Below are 22,327 nucleotides of genomic sequence, written 5' to 3' on the forward strand. Positions count from 1 at the left end.
TACGATACACACATACGTATTACAGCGTTCACTGAACAGTGACTATTCTCTATTTTATTATACCGTCTACGTCTGTGTAAGTGTTATAGCGCAATACGTCTTGTTAATGTTTATGAATATTGTTAAATTATGTAAACTATATTGTGTCGTCGGTTTTTAAATTTTTTTACTAACCACCCAGGTACGACGCACGTGTTGACGTAACGTACCACGTACATCAAAAAAGTTTAGTTGTGCAGGTGCATTTTCACCTACCTATCTACTTTTTTAATTATTATCGTTCTCATTATTGTTATTAATATTATAAATTGTAACTTCGTACTAAAACTCACTGTTTACATGAATCAGAATTAATATAAAAATAATAGGTTACCTATGCTATAATATAAAAAAATAGGTATTCAATTTTGTATACGCATATTGATTATTTTCATTCAATGTAATAGCCAATAGGTTTGTGTAATTGTAATTAATGTTTAATTCATAGGCGAGTCCAGTCACATATGTTAGCATACTACTTCTAATTATATTTTAATCAATAAGATTAAGTATCATTGCATGTATGCTCATTATTTTTTCACTTAAGTATCTCTTCACATTTTTACAATACCAAGCACATTATAATATATTACTTTATAAGTATACTTTTTAGTGATTATCTACAAAAAAAAAAAAAATATTTGTTATGCCGCTTACCAATTTCACCTAATGTATTTTTTTTAAATTAGGTATGCCACCTTCAGAAACTTATGTTTCAAAAGCAAATTTAGAATCGGTCAAAAGAAGCTTAGAATATAAAATCACAGAAGAGGCCAAACAAACAAGGCACTTATTTGCATCCCACAATAATATAGGAGATATTAACAAAATCATGCAAGAAGAAAACTTAGATGACATGCCCAAATTAAACTTAAAAGATTTCCAACAGTTTGATAATGAATTAAAACATAACTTGGAGTTAATAAAAAAGCTGGTAGAATTACTACTGAAACTGCACAGTTTTATTTGATTTGTAAATCTATTTTTTATTTTTTAGAAATGTTTTATGTTGATCACCATTAAAAGTGGAGATAAATTATCTGAAAGTTTAAAAGCAGTTATTCCGAGAATAATTTCGAAGGAAGTACAATTATTATAATAATTATAGTGCGTTTGGAAGGGAAACGAATGGAAGCAAGAAACTGAACTTTTCTTGGACATAATCATACTTATTAGGTATATAATATTGTTCATATTTTGTATTTTATTTTTTTAAGTGTTATTTATTTTTGATTTCAGAAACCATTACTACCAAAGACCCTAATTTAAAACTAAAGGATATTTCAAGCCAACTAAGCCGTTGGTTTTCGGGTGCTAAGGATCGTGAAGGTGGGAAGAAAGAAAGGATTTTTAAGAAAATGAAACACAGCCTTAGTAGAGAAGATAAAAGTGATTAAAATATATTAATTGTATTTTAAAAAGGTGTTGTTTAATAAAGATTTTGAAGAACTAAATTGAATTATACTTTATAAATTATTTATATCTTAGAAACACTAAAGATTTATCACTATAAGAACATTTTATTTTTTGAACTAGGCATAAACATGCTAAGTTATATATTATTAATTTGGAAATTGTATTCAACTTTTTTATAGTTACCTACTATATTCTACTCATTTTATAACATGTTTTTTTATATTTATACATACATAGGAATATATATTAATATATTTATCATTGTTACATTGCATGTTGGCACAATACATAAACTGACAATTATAGATCATTAAAAATATATTATAAAATATTTATATAAGTTTTATTAGTAAGGGCATGCCAGCACAGAACCAGCAATGGTAGACCAGTCACCAGTACAGAATATTATTGCGCCAGTAATATTACTTGGTACTGAACCAGTAATATTACTTAGTACTGCACCAATAATGTTATTCAGTACTGGTCTAAATCTGCCTGCCAGTAATATGCCAGCATTAGCCAGTACTGGCGGAATGCTGCGCCTGTTGTGGATTTCCGATTGGGATGGTCCCTTGATATAGTAATGTGGCGACCCGGCACATCTCTTTTAGATAAATGATTAAATACTTAATCAAGACTTCCAATTATCTCCCTATTATAACAACACCGTTACCAATTTGCGTTTTTTTTTGGTTAGTTAATATAATTGCATGTTTTCATGATTTCTTCGTATTTATGCTTATTTTCTTAAAATGTTTTTATATTTTCGGTTCATCCGTTACCTACCTACATACCTACCTACCAAATGTGTAAATAAAGAATCTTTTTTGTAGACCAATTTGAATTATAATTTATTCATTTAAAAAATTTTTAATAAAAACGTTTTCATTCAGTATTTTTTTGAATTTTAAGTGCATATTTTTGAATATTTCAGAGCATATATTTGCCTATTTTTAGTGCATACATGCAGGCAAATATTTAACACTTTTTCATTGCATTAAATTCACAGCCCTGCTAATTACTTTTACTTCCAATCATAATACCTACCACAGTTAATGTTAAATGTCAAATTGTCAACAATCAACTGCTTCTTCAAATTGATAACACTAAGAGGATGTCAGATTTTTAGCGCACCATTTATTTCTCTCTCTGACCCAATCATTTTAGTGTTTTCTTAATCGTACATTTGGTATGCTACGCGTGGGTCAAAGATGGAAAACAAATAGTGCGCTGACATCCCAACCGGCAACAAGTTTACACGAGTGAGCTGGGTATGGCTCCATCATAGATAATAAATATATGGATAGGACGGTTGCACCCAAAAACCGCACACTTTTGATTTTAGCCCTAAAAAGGTCGATAGCCAAAAACCGCACAGCTTAACGGTCATTGTATAACAAATTACCGTACATTTATAGTGGGTTAAAACCGCACACTATTTTTAGTAAAAATAGTGAAAAGATAAGATTATATGATATGTACTATTGTTTCAATTTTGGGCATAATTTTTACGATCTCTGTGATTGTATAAAGTTTTTAAAAAACGTCGGCAGTCGGTTTCAGCCAATCAAACTTTGAAAGTTTTAATTTTTTTTAAAATTAATATTTAAAATTTTTTAATATACCTATACATTTTTTGTTTTACATTTTTTTTAAATTAATATTTTAAATTATTGAATTTATACATTTTTAAGTTGACATTTTTTTAAAATTGATATTTAATCATAACTGTGCAGTTTTTGGATACGACAATTTCTAAAATTGTGCGGTTTTGACCTATTAAATGTTCGGTTTTAACCTACCTAAAGTGTGCGGTTTTGACCTGTATTTTATCAAAAGTGTGCGGTTTTTGCAGTCAACGGATAGGACATAATGGTCTTATCAGCGGTCTTCGAGGGGAACAATAAATTGAGGCCAAATAAAGTATACTTATATCGAGTATCGACTATCGACTATCAATATAAAGGAGCCTCAATTGCCTTCCCCTCCGGGAACGCAGCCTCAAATGTATTTAACATAGGCGTGGACTATCCATATCTTTATTATCTATGGGCTTTATCCATAGCATGGATTAAGGTGTCAACAATCAAAGGATCAACTTGATAATCAAACACTTAAGTTCAGCAACCTGCAACTCAGGATCTTTTTATTCAAAGTGTCCTAATGAGTCATAAGAAGGTTAGTTAGGTAAACCTATGGTTAGTTGAAGCCAAAGAGTCGATAGGGCCTTTGCAATTCAAGATCTTTTCCTACGTAGTCGGTATTGTTAACATAACTATTCTACCTTTACACTTTTTCGTCCCCGGTCTATCACAGCTATAAACAGGTTCAGCCACTCTCATTCCACACCTCCATATGATCGGTATTTTGTCTATCCATCTCTTCTTCAGTCTTCTCGTACATCATTTCTCCCCTAAATTAACTTCTATAGCCACTCTCACTATCTCTTATCATACAGTGACCGAACCAACTAAACCTATTCTCTCTTGTTTTCACTACAATATGTACACTACTCTACACTACCCTTAATTAATTTCTTATTTTATCCTCTTTTGTACCTTAACACCTTACTTATTATTCTCATATCTGTTACTCTCACTCCACTTACCTACCCTAACCTTACATTTCTTTTTCATCTTTCCCTTTCATACGCCAAACATTCTGAAATCCTGTTGACCCATTTCCTTATCTTCGCCATATCATACACTTCCTAATTCCTATTCACTCAGTCTCTAGTTACTTACAAGTCATCGTACTTGATTATCGGTGAAAATATTTAAATATCATTGAGCGAATTTCCTACTCGAAAGAATTGCTTAAAAAAATATCATACCTCACCAATTTTCTAATTTTGAACACGACTTTATTGTTAGCCCGAATAGTGTTATACCAGTATAGTTACAATACAAATATTGAAAATTTTCGGGCAATACATCCCCTGATCAATTAACTATAATAAAAAAAACCTACTGAGAAATAAGAAAATACATACCCCGTGACGGAATCAAAATCTGCTACGAAACTTAGTCTTCGAAACACTGAAACGTTCACACATTTCAATCTGCTTATGATATATTATTCCCAGTTTGAAAATGTTCACTGACGAATACCATTTCTGAAATAACACGCATCTTATGCAGTAAAATGTTCTACAATATTCTAATGACCTATGCGTTACAGTCTACAGATATTATATAAACCTACCAATAAATACCTAATATTAATTTTTATTACACAGAGTTTGTATTTTTAAATGTTGTATTCAAGGATTTATTAGTTTTATTTTTATACCTAACAAAAATTACATTTATTCACAAGTCAGTTATCAACTAGAACTCGACTACGAGTAAGACAGCGTTTGGATTGTTCGGACTGGCATATAATTTATTATTATTATACATTGCGCCTTTGGTAGGCAGTAGTAAACGTATATGCTTCTACTTTACTTAGTTAACAGATTTTCCGCGACAATAAATATTTAATTCAAGTCTAAAAAGTAAATGTAAGACCAAAATAATATAAAAACAAACTTACGCATAAACATCGACTCTTCCAGTGAAACCTAGCTGTACTGCAGCACACGCTGTCGTCGAAGAAACAGCTATCTCCATCCGTCTACATCTCGCTCCATCTCCATCTCTCTCTACATCTCGCTAATTGAAACTTATCTAGTATATAATACTAGTATCTTTATGATCTGTAATATATTCTGGTGTTCGTTGAAAAAGATTGAAATAAGATAAAAATACATATTTTTTTGGTTTTGAATATGAAAGCTGTGAGATGATCGATATGAATTTTGTGAGAAATCTAGAGGTACTAGAAAACTGAGACGAGTGTGTTGAATGAAATAAATTGAAAAATTGATTAACACAACAATCGCTTAAAAATTAATTTAATTCAAATAATGAGATGAACCTTATTGGATCATTTAAATTTTCCAGAACAAGCCCCCAGTTGTTGGTCGCATGCCAATTTTAACCATATACTAGACCACAAGTTTATAGACATTCTATAATGCATTCTGCTGCCGGTGGCCCTAGACACTGTTGGGGAAATTATATTTCTTTAGTAATTAAATTACGATACGAATTATAAGTTACGTAGGTACTTGTCCAATACTCGACTACCAGAATTTAAATTAAAGATGTGATATACCTAGGTAACATATCGATCGATTCTAAAACAGAAACTTAACCTAGGTACAAATAATATCACAATATCAAATAGTGAAATGTGAAAAATTGAAGAAAATTTCCTATAGGTATATCCCGTAAAACCCCCAAAATAAAACGTACGTTTGAGGTGTTCTCTTAAAACCCAAATATTTAATGCCCGTATCCCGTATGCATAGAAAATGTATGTTTCACATTTAACGAAAACTAAAACTATCGTGACGGAACTGGATTTCGAAGAACGTACAAAACAAAAATAATCGTCACCAAGTGATAGGTATAATCTGCTATGTACTTACAAATCATGTTAAATAACATTAATCATTATGTATTTTCTTATTTTGTTAGGTAGGTATAAAAACCTACCTTCCTACTTATAAAAGCATTACCTAATCATTGATTTAAAATTTTAAAAATTATTCTACTATAACAATAAATTAACAGTTGTAGGCAAAGTATTATAATTTAAGGTATTTTTCATAATATCCTAATTTTTGTACACCTATAACAACTGGATTTTAAAAACTACTCTACGTCTAGCGGGTATATAAGTTTGTCTGACAATAAATATTTACATTAGGTCTACCGCGTCAACAGAGTAGTAGGACAAAACTTACGTGATTATTTATTCTTCCGGCGAAACGCGGTCCCTTTGAGTGTATAATATTGTCTAGTGTCAGTCGTCAGAGCTGTGCGTCTCCGCCAAGCAAAATGCAGCGCGCGTCTCATATCTCCGATCCAAAAGTTCAGTCTGGAAGTATTGAGATTAATGACATTTATAAAAATAGGCACCTAGCTCATAACCAGAATGGAACGAAATATGTGAGTACGTATTGGAATCGCTGTTCCAGTGGCGTATACATAACTTTTGTATGGGGGGGATCAGTTTCAAACAAATTATTATGGAACAAAAATACCTAAACCTAGGTATGTGCACATTTAAATACCTAATAAATGATAAAACATATATATATTCAATACATTTTATTTTAAATTCTACAAGTAGTTATATGTAGTTATGACTTGTTCGTACAACATTTAATATATAAATAATAATATTTGTTGTTGATTTTTGTTTTTAGATAATAATATTTATTATTTAAGCTATTTTTAGCTATTTTTAGCTATTTTTATAAATCTTTTTCTAATGTATAGGAAAATGTATTATTATACGCACGGACATGCGGGCGTCGTCTCCGCCGCGTTGATATCGGTGACGGTGGCGACTGGCGACGGCCCGTGGCTGGTCTGCCACATATTATTATCTTATAATAAGTTATTATACTTGTATATATAATATACATATTATCAAATATCACATAATACGATTATATGAATATGAAATAAATATATGATTACTGATTAATATTAAGTAAATTATTTTTAATTAATTGTTGAATGTGTTAAAATAAAAATTTACAAAAAATCCTTGCCACTTTTTTTCCTTGTAATTTCCTTACATTAAGTCATTAAGAACACTATTTTATAAAATTTTAAAAAGGCCTATTGGGGGGGGATCTGACCCCCACATCCCCCCCCCCCTTGTATACGCCCCTGCGCTGTTCGTCTCAAACGATTGTCATTTGCCATAGATTATTTATAATTATAACCTAACCGTCCTAATCATAGAAAATATATATATGGATAATGACCGATGGATGATTAGATTCTGAGCGAAGCGATGAATGTATTGATTTTACAATGATGTGTGTTTTTTTTTTATTTTTGTGTCATCACCTTTTAGGACAGTAAAAGTGCTTGGATTTTCTTCAATAGTAACTTTTCTGATAGGAAAGTGAATCTAGTTGGTACTTTGGGGGGTCAAAAGTAAAAATTTCCCAGTAGTTTTCACAAGCGACGTGAAAAACAAAAGAAAACATAAGGAAAAACGGGAATTTTTACGCAAAATCTGTTTCCGAGAAAATCGATTTTGGTTTTTGGTGTAACTCTAAAACAAATGACCGTAGGGACATGAAATTTTGACTGAATGTTTATATTAGCATTTTCTATACACCATAAAATTTACAAAATATTTTGACTCTTTTTGAGCTGTTTACGGCCATTGTCAGTTTTCAATTTTTTTAGTTTTTTTTTTCTATAAATATCAATAAAATTTTATCTGTTGATTAAAAAAGCTTGAAAATTTAATAGAAGGCTCCTAGGTTATTGTTTCAAAGGCAGATGAAAATAATTAAAAATCCTTAGTCAGAGTTTTTAATTATAAGCATTTAAAGTTCACATTTTGACAAAATACGGAAAAATCACGAAAAATAGCAAATTATTTTGAGTTGAGAATTCATAAAAATTTTTCTTTTTAAATCTAAGATTTGAAAATGTAATATAAGATTACTCATAAGTTTGTCTACCTTTATCAAAAAAAAAATGTCTAGAAGAAACTTAAATTAAATTTTTATGAGCGTCTGAAATTTATATTTTTACAACATTTGATATTTACTCGATTTCTCATGTAACAATTTTCTTATTTTATTGTAATTAAAAAACGAATGACCGTAGATACTTGAAAATTTCACTGAATGTTTATATTAGCATTTTCTATACACCATAAAATGTTGAAAATATTTTGACTCTTTTTGAGCTGTTTACGGACATTGTCAGTTTTCAATTTTTTTAGTTTTTTTTCTATAAATATCAATAAATTTTTATTTGTTGGGTAAAAAAGCGTGAAAATTTAATATAAGGCTCCTGATATATCGTTCTAATAGCAGTTGAAAAATATTAAAAATACATAGGCACAATTTTTTTTTATAAGCATTTAAAGTTCAAATTTTGACAACATTTATCAAATTTATAATTTATTAATTATTTTGTAGTTAAAAATTTATACATTTTTAACTTTTATGGCTAAGGATTGAAAATTTAAAACAAGGCTCCACGTAAATAGGTTATATATAAATTACTTTATTCACAATAATATCATCAAATATACTTGGTAAAATCATAGGCTGACTGACCGTTTTCACTCAGAATCGTTTTTCTTATACAATGATATTATATCATTGAATTCAAATTTAACACCATCCATTACAGTTACCCACTTGTAACATACTGTGCAGCAGAGCGACATCCACTTATCCACCTTTTTTTACATTATCTTCAAAAAAACATTTATTTGTTTCTACTAGACGCAAATGCGGTAAATTGAATTCAAATTTATAATATAGATAACGGTTTTTTTACTTGGTAACCATTTATTTATTACTTGGTATATAAACAAATTTTAATTGATATAAAATAGTAATTATATAAAAATAGTTTTATTGATCCCAATATTTAAAAATAATGTTTCAAATAAAATAATAAAAAAAAATTAAGAAATACCTATTAATTAATATGTATTACCTAAATAACAAAATAACTAAATAAATTCGTGTTTTTTTTTAAACATTTTCACGTACCCCCCCCCCCCCCCCCCCTTACGAAATTGTGTCACTCCTCTTTAGAGTGGTGCGCCCCTTAGGTTAAGAGCCCTTGAAATAGTGCATGTTAAAAAATCAGCCATATCCTCCCCCCCACCCCTTGACAAAATCATTTGACTCATTTACCTACTTTATGAATTAAGAACGATACATTGAACGTACAAAACTGTAACTACCTACATAATAGTTATCAACCTATTAACCCATCAATAATATTATATTTTTTATTGTGTACACTAATCGATTGGTATATACAAAATAACGTTAAGTTATAAATAGGACGTGGATTTATATGCATTAAAAATAAGAAAAATACCTTAAAAATACGATTTAATGCACTTATATTACAAAGCTTAATAAAATGGCCAGAAAAATTAAAAGTCCAATTTAAACGAATATAAAATAGAATTTAGATAAGTGTATAGGTAGTGTATTCGTTATATTTTGAGTTTCATTATAGCACATCAGTCGATCAGATGCTATTTAATATTTTAAAATAAAAAAATTCGACAGTAATTCCATATTGGCAAGTGTTGTTTTCTATAACTGAAGACTGAAGTTATAGTATCGAACATAATGGGTACGTAAAAAAATAGAAATATAAGAAAAATAATTACCTTTATTTAATTGTATTTAATTTTTTTCTAATAAGTTTTTATGAAATTGACTTTATCCCATATAAATGTTCTAATTTCATTTTTCAATTCGTTGATAATATATGGAACGAATACTTTGCTTGGAAAGCAATGTTTTAGAAAATTCAGAAAATGCAGTTTATATTTAAATATTATAAATAATAATTTCTGATGCATTGATGCGGAAGAGTGAGGGGGTGGACAATCAGCCGAACCGAAATCTAACATTTTAAACACTTAATATAAACAATTTTTCACACACGCGTCATGGTATGAAAATAAAAAAATATTTATAATTCATATTTATACCGATTTTCTACCGAAAAAAATAAATTACTTTAATCTCAATATTATTTATTAGTTAACGATATCTTTGCTCAGAATCGTTTTTCGTTTGTTCGTTTTGTATTTTAATAATTTATACGTGGATATATTATTATTACTAATAATTATAGTAGTTGTGTTTGTTTTATTTCATTAATTTATTTAGTACTATGCCAATAAATTATATATTAATTAATAATTTTTAAAACATTGTGTTCAAAAAAATAAAAAAAAAATGTGATTTTAATTAGTCTTGTAATGTACCTACCTATTTTTAAAAAATTAATAAATATAATAATAACTGTTGAACTTTTAGGGACATAATAGGTAACACATTCGTGTATGTAGTATTACACTATTTATATAGGTATATTTATATACCTATACGAGTATATGAGTAGGTATATTATTCATAAGTGCGCACACGTCAGGATAGGCACTTGACCATTCCGTGAATATACTTTTATGTGTACATGGTTATACATCCCTAATCCCTATGATATAGAATATAGATATTAGGTGAACAATAGAAGTTAAGTATGTGACACTAAATTAATAGTTACCTATAACTTATAACGTTGTATTTGGAAAAAAAATTACCAGTTATTAATTAAAATTGTATCTTATGACTATTATTATCAGTTATAACTAAAGACCGGATTTATATTCTCTTAAAATACCTTAAATATGATGCTAATATTCTCGAAAAAACCTTAAAATATTTTCATTATATTCTCTTAAAAATTTAAAAAATATGCTAAAATATGCAAAATATACAAAAAAAAAGCAAAAATATGCAAAAATAATCAATAAACATCATTATATTTACTTTTATATGCATTTAAAATTTTTTTTTTTTCAATTTTATATTAATAGTGAGTTAATTATTAGGTATTTAAAGTTTCGTATTCTAATGGAATATTATTGCACTTTAGTAAGAGTTGGAAATGATAAAATAAAAAATTGAAAATGTTCAAAAAAATTTTTTCTGGGTACCGTAATATTAAAATTAAAAATAAATACAAATTTTTTCTCACAATTTACAAAATATTCCAAAATATGCTAAATGAGTTAAAAACTTTTTTCTATGCATTCAGAATTGAACAAATCATCCACATTTTTTACTCTCGTAAGACTGCAGACCCAGTAACGATATGTAAAAACATATAAATCCGGTCTTTAGTTATAACTTTATAAGTCATAACATATATTTCTATAAATTAAACCAAAATATTTATATATTTATAATATTAAGTACACTGTATAGGTATGCACCTATTAATTATAATTATTCTACAAACAGGGACTGGAAAAACGACGACGGCGTTTATATCTCGCGTATTTTATACATTTCTAGTCCGGAACTAAAATATGCGCCTACAACACTTGGATAGCACATTTTTCGTGACATTAAATATTTGTTTTAAGTCTTAAAAGTAAATTTAAGCCCCAAAAGAATATAAAAACAAACTTACTTTAATTATCGACTCCTTCGGCGGAATCCGTGACGTGTGTGAACTGCGACGCCCATGAGGAAACGCTCCAGAATACAGCCAGAACTTAGAATATTGTGATTTATGAAAAATAAAATTATACAAAACGCAGTAAGTTTTTTGCTCATATCTTCTTTGCTTATTGAAATTTTAGAATTTTTTATCGACTGTGTCTTCTGCAACGACTTTGAGATTTGCCATAGATTAAATAAATAAATGATAGATATTATACTAGGTACGTCAATATGATGAATCCACGGATATAATATAATGCAACTTTTTATATCAAAGAGTTCCGTGTTAAGGAACAATTTGTTCATTTAAATTTGATATGACAATAAACCAAAATAGTTTATAATTTTGATTATAATAATATGATATGGGTATTATTTAAATTATTATTTTCGTTTATCAATTTAATTATTGATTAAGGTGGTGAATAGATATCAGAAGCACAAGAATATTTTTATAAGAGCATATTGTATTTTATGAATTATTAAATAAAAATGTGATTACTGGATTTTAGAGTTAACGGAAAGCCATAAACGTATACAGTAAATGTAAATTCATCAAATACTATAATACCAACTATATTTTTACAATGATGTGTGTGTTTTTTTTTTAAATATTTTTAATTATTTTTTCTTGTGGTCTGTGTAAACGATAAGTATTCGTAATAAAGATTCAATTTTCATATATAATATTATATTATAGGCACTCAGTGTGTAATCATAATATGTTTATTTTTAGTTTAATTTAATTGTAGGTATTTAGTAAATAATAATAGGTATACGAAATTGTGTTTTCGAATAGCAATTTATTGTTTGTATTAATTGTATTAATACCTACACCATAATAGGGAACTAAAATTTTGTAAATGATGTACAAATGTATTTTTGGTGTTTTAAGGCTGCTGTAAGATAAATTTATGAGAATCCTTGCATTAAATTGTTAGGATTATTTGATATGAATAATTATTTTATTACATATAGGTTTATTACATATTGGTAAGTCGATCAGAAACTATATTTACACTGAATGTTAATAGTAAAAAGCTATTAAAATATCTATTATTTATATTTATTTGTTAATAATAATTAAGACTTAAATATTAGCAGTAATCTTGTTCCTTTCACAAAATGTTTTTTAATTATTTTTAATTTAATTTACATTTATCCCAAAGTGATCTCTGAATAATCATTCAATGATGAATTTAATAGTTACATTCTCGGTTACATTAATTGGATTATAAATTAAAATAAACTACAGTTTCCAGCTTCTACTACAACATTATTTTATATTTTATTTTATGTTTTTAATTTTTTAAACGCAGTCTGCACCTTGTGTTGGTGATTTTACACGTAATATAATACAATTGATACTAGTGATGAGTAGGTAAGTACCTTATTGTTTAATCAAATTATTTACACGATTATTAACTAAAAAAATATCTATGAAGTATAAACATCCGCATTTCCATTAACTATAAATTCATAATTGTATGAGCTATACATGTTACATATATTTTTCGAAAAAACTATTTAAAAAAACAAGAATAATTCCTATTTGATGTCACACGGGTTGATCTAGCAACTGACTGCTACGACAACTGTGCAATTTTTTTTATGCATAATACGTTTTGAAAACGTCCAGAAAAGAGTTTGTTTTAAGACTATCTGTCTTGATAACAACTAATTTAATTTAGAGTGTATTGTTATATTATATTATAATGAAATTAATAATTATAGTAAAATATATAATTGCAAGACATTTAATACCTATATCTATAGCCATCTAGGGTATAAACTACACTAAAAAAGGTGTAAGTATACTAATAAAATATATGAGGTGTATAATGTATTTATGTACCTATATAAAAATATAAAATATAAAGATTAATAACATTATATTGTTTTAAATACTTCGCGCAAACCTAAGGTGATACCCGGCGTATAGTATAACATGCAAAAAGGTGCGTATTAAACTTGGCGTGGTGAAACGAAGACGGTCTCGCGTATTTTATACATTGCGCTATTGGGATTAAACTTATAAATGCTTCTACGTCACGTAGTTAACAGATTGTCCGTGGTAATAAATATTTAATTTAAGTCTAAAAAGTAAATGTAAAATAGTAGGTAATAATATGAAAACAAACTTACTCGTAAACATCTACTCTTCCGGTGAAACGTATAGCTAGAGTGCTGCCATCGCCGAAGAAACAGCTATCTTCATCCATCTTTATCTAATCATCTTACTCCGATGAGCTGAAACTTGAAAGTATCGAAATATTTTATGAAAATAACCTGATCAAACGAAATTTGCGAGTTTGTGTTACAACTTATCCGGTTTAACGAACTGTCCGTTTATATTTGTGGCCTATTATTTTTTTGTTCACTAAAATCAAAATATACAATATATTATATTTATAATACAATAGTATTGCTGAAATTATTAGAATTGTTAACCGTCGCCGACGAATTTCGACAATTGACGATTGCCATAGATATCATAAAATATATTATTTACTATGATAAATCCAAAGAACTTATATATTATTATATAAGTACTCAATAAACCTATACAGTATATTTATAAATCGTATGTTCTTTTACAGAAATCTTTGTGATCTGCAATGCACCTATTCTGGTTTTCTATTTCAATTATAGTTCGCATGCCAAATTTAACTATACAAACTGGTCCGCAAGTTTATAGACATTCTAATACATTCTCCCGCCAGTGCCAATAGACAAAGTGTTTGAGAAGTTATATTTTTTTGGTACCTAATTAATTTACAATATGTATTATTATAAGTTACCTATGTAGGTACTTGTCCAAAACTCGACTACCTGCAAATCATTGGTTTTTATGGTATAGCCTTAAGAAGTTCACGATTTTCGGTGTCTTACGCACCCGTACAACGCTTAAAGTTTACCGAGCTTAAGTATTACAAATTAATTTATTTTTTAATCTAGGTAAATCAACGTTTTAAAATTGATGATGCAAAAATAATTCTGACACCCACCCATGGTGGTTTTACATAACAAGTCGAGGGATGTTTTTGATTTTAATTGTTCGAGCAAGCGCAGTGTGGTATACCGGGTACATATGAAAATACCAAAAATTTCAATTAGTTATAATACGTCATATAACTTAAAAATAAGACTGACCGCCAAGTTCAGACTTCCCTGTCGTTTTCAGTTAAAAACTAATGATTTCCGGCAATTATTTTTTGCAATATCGTTCTTAATTCGTTGTTACTTGTAATATATACATATGCCTATTTTAAAAATATTATTCGTGGGTAATTGAAACGTCTATAATTTATTATCATATACAAATACGATAATAAACAAATAATAATAATTCAACTTAACCGGCTACAGTATTAATAATATTTAATAATATCAATATAAATATTTCGTGAGTTTTCCGTATTTTGTCAACATTTGAACTTTAAATGCTTATAAATAAAAACTGTGACTAAAGATTTTTAATTTTTTTCATCTGCCTTTGAAACAATAACCTAGGAGCCTTCTATTACATTTTCAAGTTTTTTTACTCAACAGATAAAATTTTATTGATATTTATAGGAAAAAAAACTAAAAAAAAGGTGGATAAGTGGATGTCGCTCTGCTGTACAGTAGGTTACAAGTAGGTCACTGTAATGGATGGTGTTAAATTTGAATTCAATGATATAATATCATTGTATAAGAAAAACGATTCTGAGCGAAAACGGTCAGTCAGCCTATGATTTTACCAAGTATATTAATTGATGATATTATTGTGAATAAAGTAATTTATATATAACCTATTTACGTGGAGCCTTGTTTTAAATTTTCAATCCTTAGCCATAAAAGTTAAAAATTTATAAATTTTATAAATTTTTAACCACAAAATAATTAATAAATTATAAATTTGATAAATGTTGTCAAAATTTGAACTTTAAATGCTTATTAAAAAAAATTGTGCCTATGTATTTTTAATATTTTTCAACTGCTATTAGAACGATATATCAGGAGCCTTATATTAAATTTTCACGCTTTTTTACCTAACAAATAAACATTTATTGATATTTATAGAAAAAAAAACTAAAAAAATTGAAAACTGACAACGTCCGTAAACAGCTCAAAAAGAGTCAAAATATTTTCAACATTTTATGGTGTATAGAAAATGCTAATATAAACATTCAGTGAAATTTTCAAGTATCTACAGTCATTCGTTTTTTAATTACAATAAAATAAGAAAATTGTTACATGAGAAATCGAGTAAATATCAAATGTTGTAAAAATATAAATTTCAGACGCTCATAAAAATTTAATTTAAGTTTCTTCTAGACATTTTTTTTTTGATAAAGGTAGACAAACTTATGAGTAATCTTATATTACATTTTCAAATCTTAGATTTAAAAAGAAAAATTTTTATGAATTCTCATCAAAATAATTTGCTATTTTTCGTGATTTTTCCGTATTTTGTCAAAATTTGAACTTTAAATGCTTATAATTAAAAACTGTGACTAAGGATTTTTAATTTTTTTCATCTGCCTTTGAAACAATAACCTAGGAGCCTTCTATTAAATTTTCAAGCTTTTTTACTCAACAGATAAAATTTTATTGATATTTATAGAAAAAAAAACTAAAAAAATTGAAAACTGACAATGGCCGTAAACAGCTCAAAAAGAGTCAAAATATTTTCAAAATTTTATGGTGTATAGAAAATGCTAATATAAACATTCAGTCAAAATTTCATGTCCCTACGGTCATTTGTTTTAGAGTTACACCAAAAACCAAAATCGATTTTCTCGAAAACAGATTTTGCGTAAAAATTCCCGTTTTTCCTTAATTTTTCTTTTGTTTTTCACGTCGCTTTTGAAAACTACTGGGAAATTTTTACTTTTGACCCCCCAAAGTACCAACTAGATTCACTTTCCCATCAGAAAAGTTACTGTTGAAGAAATCCAAGCACTTTTACTGTCCTAAAAGGTGATGACACAAAAATAAAAAAAAACACACACTTCATTGTAAAATCAATACATTCATCGCTTCGCTCAGAATCTAAAATAAATAAAAAATAAAAAATGCAAAAAAAAACACATCATTATAAAATCAATACATTCGCCTCGCCGCTCCGCTAAAATCTAAAAATGTCAATTATTTAGTTGTTTGATTTTTTGTTTTTCGAATAATATCAAAATAATAAAACATATCTAAAATAATATCAATATATTATAGAAGGTATATTTTCCATTTTTTTTTCGAATAATAACTTATTTAATTTTTTTTCTTGTTGATGGGCCCCTTATTTAAACATAAAATCTAGCAAGGGAATGCAATGCATACCTTGCTTACCCTATTGTTGCGGCACTGCAACTAGATTCATTTTTCTATTTTCCTATTTTCCTATTTTCAGAAAAGAAGCTTAAGTCAAATAATCGAAGTATTTTTACTGCCCCAAAAAGATGGTGACTGCCCCAAAAATTAAAAAAAGTATAATATATACCTAGGTAAATTATATATATTACACTTATAGATACAGACGGTTATACGTTGTACACATTTTTAAATATATCCATAATCCATATACGATGTATTCGTATAGGTACAAAATTAAAATACCGACGTAGGTACGTCATAATATTATAATGACGTTATACGTTATACGGCAAAAAGATTCATAGATCTACATTTCGTAGGCTGTATAAAATACCAAATTATACGTTCGTATACGAATATAATGCGTACGAACGATCATACGCACGAAAAAAATCCTTATATGCCGTACAAAATAGTCCCCCCGGATCCTTATATTGTTCATGAGCCCTTGACTACTCTCACTCACCCACTGAAAAACTCAGATGCCATGTCCTCTCAAAAACCTCTTCGACACGCCACTACCACTGTAAGAAATTATGATGCATGCAAATATGTGCAATGTTTCTTTAATGATTTGTATGACATTAAATTATACTAGATACAACAGGTTTTGCGTCAGTTTCGTATAAACTGTATTTGTGATGGGGGGGGGGGGGGGCTATCGCCCTCGATCCGAAATTAAATCCTAAATACGCCACTGATTTGCGTGCGTGTCACTGTGCTCCACAGTCGCGTCTGTTCTATCTCTACACACAACTAAATATTAATAATTGTATTAAATATATTGTATAATTAGCTATGAACTACTATAATAGTCGTGTAGCGTGAAAGCTCACGATTATAAGTTTCAAATACAAATAACACCGGTTTCTTTAGATTAACAAAATATAAATAAATGTATTTATAAAAATATTTAAGACAAAATGTCAACAACTTGTACTCCAGAAAAGACTGGAAGTAACTATGAGAGGTCCACAACAACAGTGTTACTCTGGAAAGAAATCACGGTCGGCGAATGCCTACATCGGTTTAATAAGTTGGTAAGGTTCCTAATTCTCAAAAAACTAGACGAGTTCTACTCGTATTGTATTTATATTCATTTTGGCAATGACGCCATGATCCATTTCAGGAAATGGCAACTATCCCCATAAACGCCCAATTAGTTAAGCAAAATAAAGTATAAAAAAAATAATAGTACCTAGATAATATGGATGTTATAAATAGATATAGGACTGGTAACACAATAGCGGCCTAAAATATTATTCCTAATTTATTAAAAAAAATTATTTTGGTACCTAGAAATAATCAGAAATTAGAAATAGTGTATATCATCGTATATAATATTATATGATATAATAGTACATTAAAATAAAATTAATGTAACAATTTAATATAAACTTGATGTAATATATTTTATGTAAATATATACTAATAGGCAATGGCCAATTTATTAAGATCAATAAAAAAAATTGATGTAAAAAATTTGTATTAATCGTAAACTTAACCAAACGACTTCACACTCGGAAATTGTATTATGAATATAAGCTACAATATTTTGTTTTATTGTAAATAGTAGTGAATTTTAATATTCAGTATGATATTATAATGTATTTAAAATGAATAAATATAATTTTTCAAAACAAAATTTTTTCAAGTGTACTATAAGAAAAAATACGTAGTATGTTATTTACATAATATATTATTTTTATTTTTAGAAAAAAGAGGTAGCTTAAAATATAGTTAACGTCAAAACAATTTAAAATTATTGGAATATTCAGTATAGCTCTATGGTCTATGGCAAAAGCCAATAAGAATTTAAACAAATATTTTTAACTTGTATTTTATAACTATTAATTCAAACAAAACATTTGTTCTTTTCTTCATTAATTTGTATTTATTTTGTTTTTTGTTTCTCTGTACCGTATTGTGAAGACGTCTTACTTATTTCAGAAACGCTCAACATTTTGGATAAGACTACGTGAACTGCAAATAAAATATTTTAGATTAAATTTAATGATGAAATATTTACAGCATGTTATAATATATTTTGTTAGTTTTAATATTAAACTCACGCAAGCCAATTGGTACCACCAACAATAATATATGAAGTATATTTCCCGAAATGAAAATGTTAAATGCCAAGTAGAAAAATGGTACTAAAACTAAGATAGACCAAAAAATCATGTTTAGAAGACAGTAATAACGATATGGCGGAACAAATTTCTCCACTGGTTTTACGCCACTTTCCTTGAACCAATCTCCTGTGTTGAAGAAGCTGACCATCATTTTATCCTGTTGATTAAATATATGTTTAAAAAAGGTGTGCAAGTGGGTGTCACTCTGCTGTACAGCGGGTCACAAGTGGGTCACTGTAATGTATGGTGTTAAATTTGAATCCAATGATATAATATCATTGTATACGAAAAACAATTCTGAGCGAAGACAGTCAGTCAGCCTATGATACTAGACAGTATACTACAAGTACTTATATTTGATGATACAATAATTGTGAATAAAGTAATTTATGTAGAACCTTGTTTTAAATTTTCAATCCTCGTAGCTATAAAAGTTGAATATTTTATAAATATTTATAACTACAAAATAATTTTTGTATTGAAAACCGAGCTGATATAATTATAAAACTATAAAATATGGACTATTACTTTTTTCTCGTACATATCGTACATCCATTTTTCACACGCCTTGTCACCATCTGGAACCTGTTCAATGGGTATTCTTTCCATGTACACGTGTGCTTCAAACCGTTGACCACTTAACAACGCTCTCAACGATGGTTTTTTGTCTCTGCATTTGCGATATAGTCATATTGAAAAGAAATGAGTTAGAAAGAAAGTTATCGGTGGAAGAAACGCTGAGTATAAATCTATTTTACCAAACACCCTTCTTTTTTTTTCAAAATACGTGTTTTTCATGCCGAATTCAAAAATTGAGGAAACTTACCGTTTAAAAGTTATGACAATTCAAAGTTGTGACCAACTCGAGGTGGGTTTACACAATAAGTCGAGGGATATTTTCGATTTTAATGTCTGAGCGAGCTCGTGTACTTAGAAAACCACCTCGAGTTGGTCACAACTTTGAATTGCCATAACTTTTGACCGGTAAGTTTCCGCAAACTTTTTCAAACATTTTTGAATTTAGAACATGAAAAAACACGTATTTTGAGAAAAAAAATTGAAAAAAAAGGGTGTCTGGTAAAGTAGATTTGTTCCCAAACGTTGTACAAGATATAGCCGGCACAATAAATAATGGCTAAGAGCCGCCTAAAATGTATATTATTTAGCCATGATGTTATATGTACCCTTTAAAAGCAATTTGAACGTTGTATACGGCTGGCAAATTGTGTCTAAAATGAGGCAATCCAATGCTGAAACCTTTAGTCCTCGGGAGCAAGTGTTCCTTTAACTCCGGCAGTCCTTTAGACCGAGCAAATTTAATGCTGGCCTCTTGTTTATCCTTTGTGAACCTGGTGCCTTCTGCGTATAGCAACATCTGCACGGAAATTTCGAAACAGAACATCAAAATATTATCATATAATAACATAGTAGGTGTAGTGAACATTTTCATTGAATGTAAAAAATACCGTGACTGGGTTTCCATGTTCAAACAATTTTCCGAGCTTCGTTTCGATTGTGTGCTTGTCTCTTACCAAGTCTCTCTGAAGGAATAAGAATTCGCCGAACCACCAAGCCCAACCAATCACGGGCATGTATTTGAGACTATTTTTTGCGAATGCTTTGCAGTTCTATTATTAAACAATGCAATAATTAAAAAACGTATATTTAATGATTAATCGCTAGTTCTTATTTCGATTATATACGAATCCAGTCGTAGGTATGAAAAAAAAACTTACCCCGAGAATGCCACCGATTCGATCGTGTACGACCCAAGCAGTTAGCCAGTCAATTTCGTATTTGTGGTTAATGATGAATATCGCATGTTCGTTGCCGAAGAACTTGTAATCCTCTTTGTTTATATAAAAGTAATACGGTATACCAGCCCACCAATCGGACAAGAAAACGAGTTCTGTAAAAAAAAAATTACATTAAATAAAAATTTAGTAAATTATACTAAAAAAATTATAGGTACAATATATGTTATAAACAATCGTAATTTTTCAACCGTTGTTATAGGTTGATTTTTATAAGTATAAAAGTAAAATTAAAGATTCATTGATAAGTGATAACGAGTTTTGGTGGTTGTTTAAATAAGACTGTAAACATAATTATTATTTAATTTTAATTTAATATCAAAATATGTATAGGTACACCAATATAATATACCTATGATATAACTTATAAATAATCGTTTTTTTTTCAACCGTTGTAGGTTAATTTGTATAAGTAGGTATAAAAGCAACATTGAAGATCCATTAATAACGAATTTTGAAGGTTGCTCAAGTAGTTACTATAAGTTCAAGTACCTATATATAAATGTAGTATTTTATTAAATTAATTTGTCCTTTGATTATTAAAATAACTTATCAATGTATGTATACCTGAGTAAATAATGTATGAAAAATAGTAGTTAATTTTTCTGAAAAGATCCTTGTTTAGTGGCCACAGAGTTATAAAAAATAATAACTGCAATAAGTTAACAGTAAGGCCAGACACTAAAAACACCAGTGTGAACAATACGTGTGTCACTGGAGACGACTTTATGGATGACATATCTGTTGTCATCTTTGCTGATTGAGTGTTTAAAAAACGAGTGAGATATATCAAATCATTTAAATTTTAAATAACACCGAGGAGTTGAATCGACACTGGAACGATTAAAACTAAAAAAGCGTTTGCTAGAGAAGAACCGCGTCTGATCGTGAATTTTAAGACAGAAAACCTATTACAGATAGTGACAATTATATTATGTGTAATGTGTAAGTAGCATAAATGTATACTGAGGGATTCATGAAATCCCGAAATGTACTTGCAGGTTTTATCAAAAACAAGGTTATGCAAGGTCATTGATTTCATCCGATGATGAATGTTTAATAATAATAAAATATGCACTTTGTACTTCATAATCACAAAATATATTTTAAACCGTTTAACTATAGGTACACATACACGCAGCTCAGACACATTTCTTGTTTTAACAATTTTTATTTTATTTTTTATTAGATGTATACCGCTGTGTTTTGCATTAGTTCCACTAAGATATATTGATTTATACTCAAATATGGAATATTTTGATTGGCATACAATAAAAATGATGACACTAAATCAATAATAGCGGGTATTGCAAAATTGTCTAAATACATCAATAATCTATTAATATTATTATATAGTTTGTATATTTTAATCAACAAACTATGTTCTACCTATACATACCTATTATGTGTTTATCTATAATAAGTTATAATTGCATATTTATAGGCATTTTTTAAATTTAAAATTGATTCTAAAAATAAATAACGAGTAA

The 22,327-nt window shown here is 28.5% G+C and overlaps 1 protein-coding gene and 1 pseudogene across 1 annotated transcript; one reads left to right on the forward strand and one right to left on the reverse strand.

The window, feature by feature from the left end:
* The first annotated feature begins 459 nt into the window (after positions 1–459).
* On the forward strand, positions 460–1,453 carry LOC132939866 (uncharacterized; annotated as a pseudogene).
* A 17,116-nt stretch (positions 1,454–18,569) lies between these two features.
* LOC132938600 (1-acyl-sn-glycerol-3-phosphate acyltransferase delta-like) lies at positions 18,570–21,821 on the reverse strand. Its single transcript, XM_061005523.1, has 7 exons — positions 21,405–21,821; positions 20,760–20,932; positions 20,490–20,651; positions 20,208–20,398; positions 19,552–19,693; positions 18,961–19,180; positions 18,570–18,871 (listed from the first exon to the last, which is right to left on the reverse strand). Exons 1-7 carry the CDS (start codon positions 21,586–21,588, stop codon positions 18,783–18,785), a joined length of 1,161 nt encoding a protein of 386 aa, XP_060861506.1. The 5' UTR covers positions 21,589–21,821; the 3' UTR covers positions 18,570–18,782.
* Between the last annotated feature and the right edge of the window lie 506 nt (positions 21,822–22,327).

The sequence above is a fragment of the Metopolophium dirhodum genome, chromosome 2 (genome assembly GCF_019925205.1).
Source record: "Metopolophium dirhodum isolate CAU chromosome 2, ASM1992520v1, whole genome shotgun sequence".
Lineage (NCBI taxonomy): Eukaryota > Metazoa > Arthropoda > Insecta > Hemiptera > Aphididae > Metopolophium > Metopolophium dirhodum.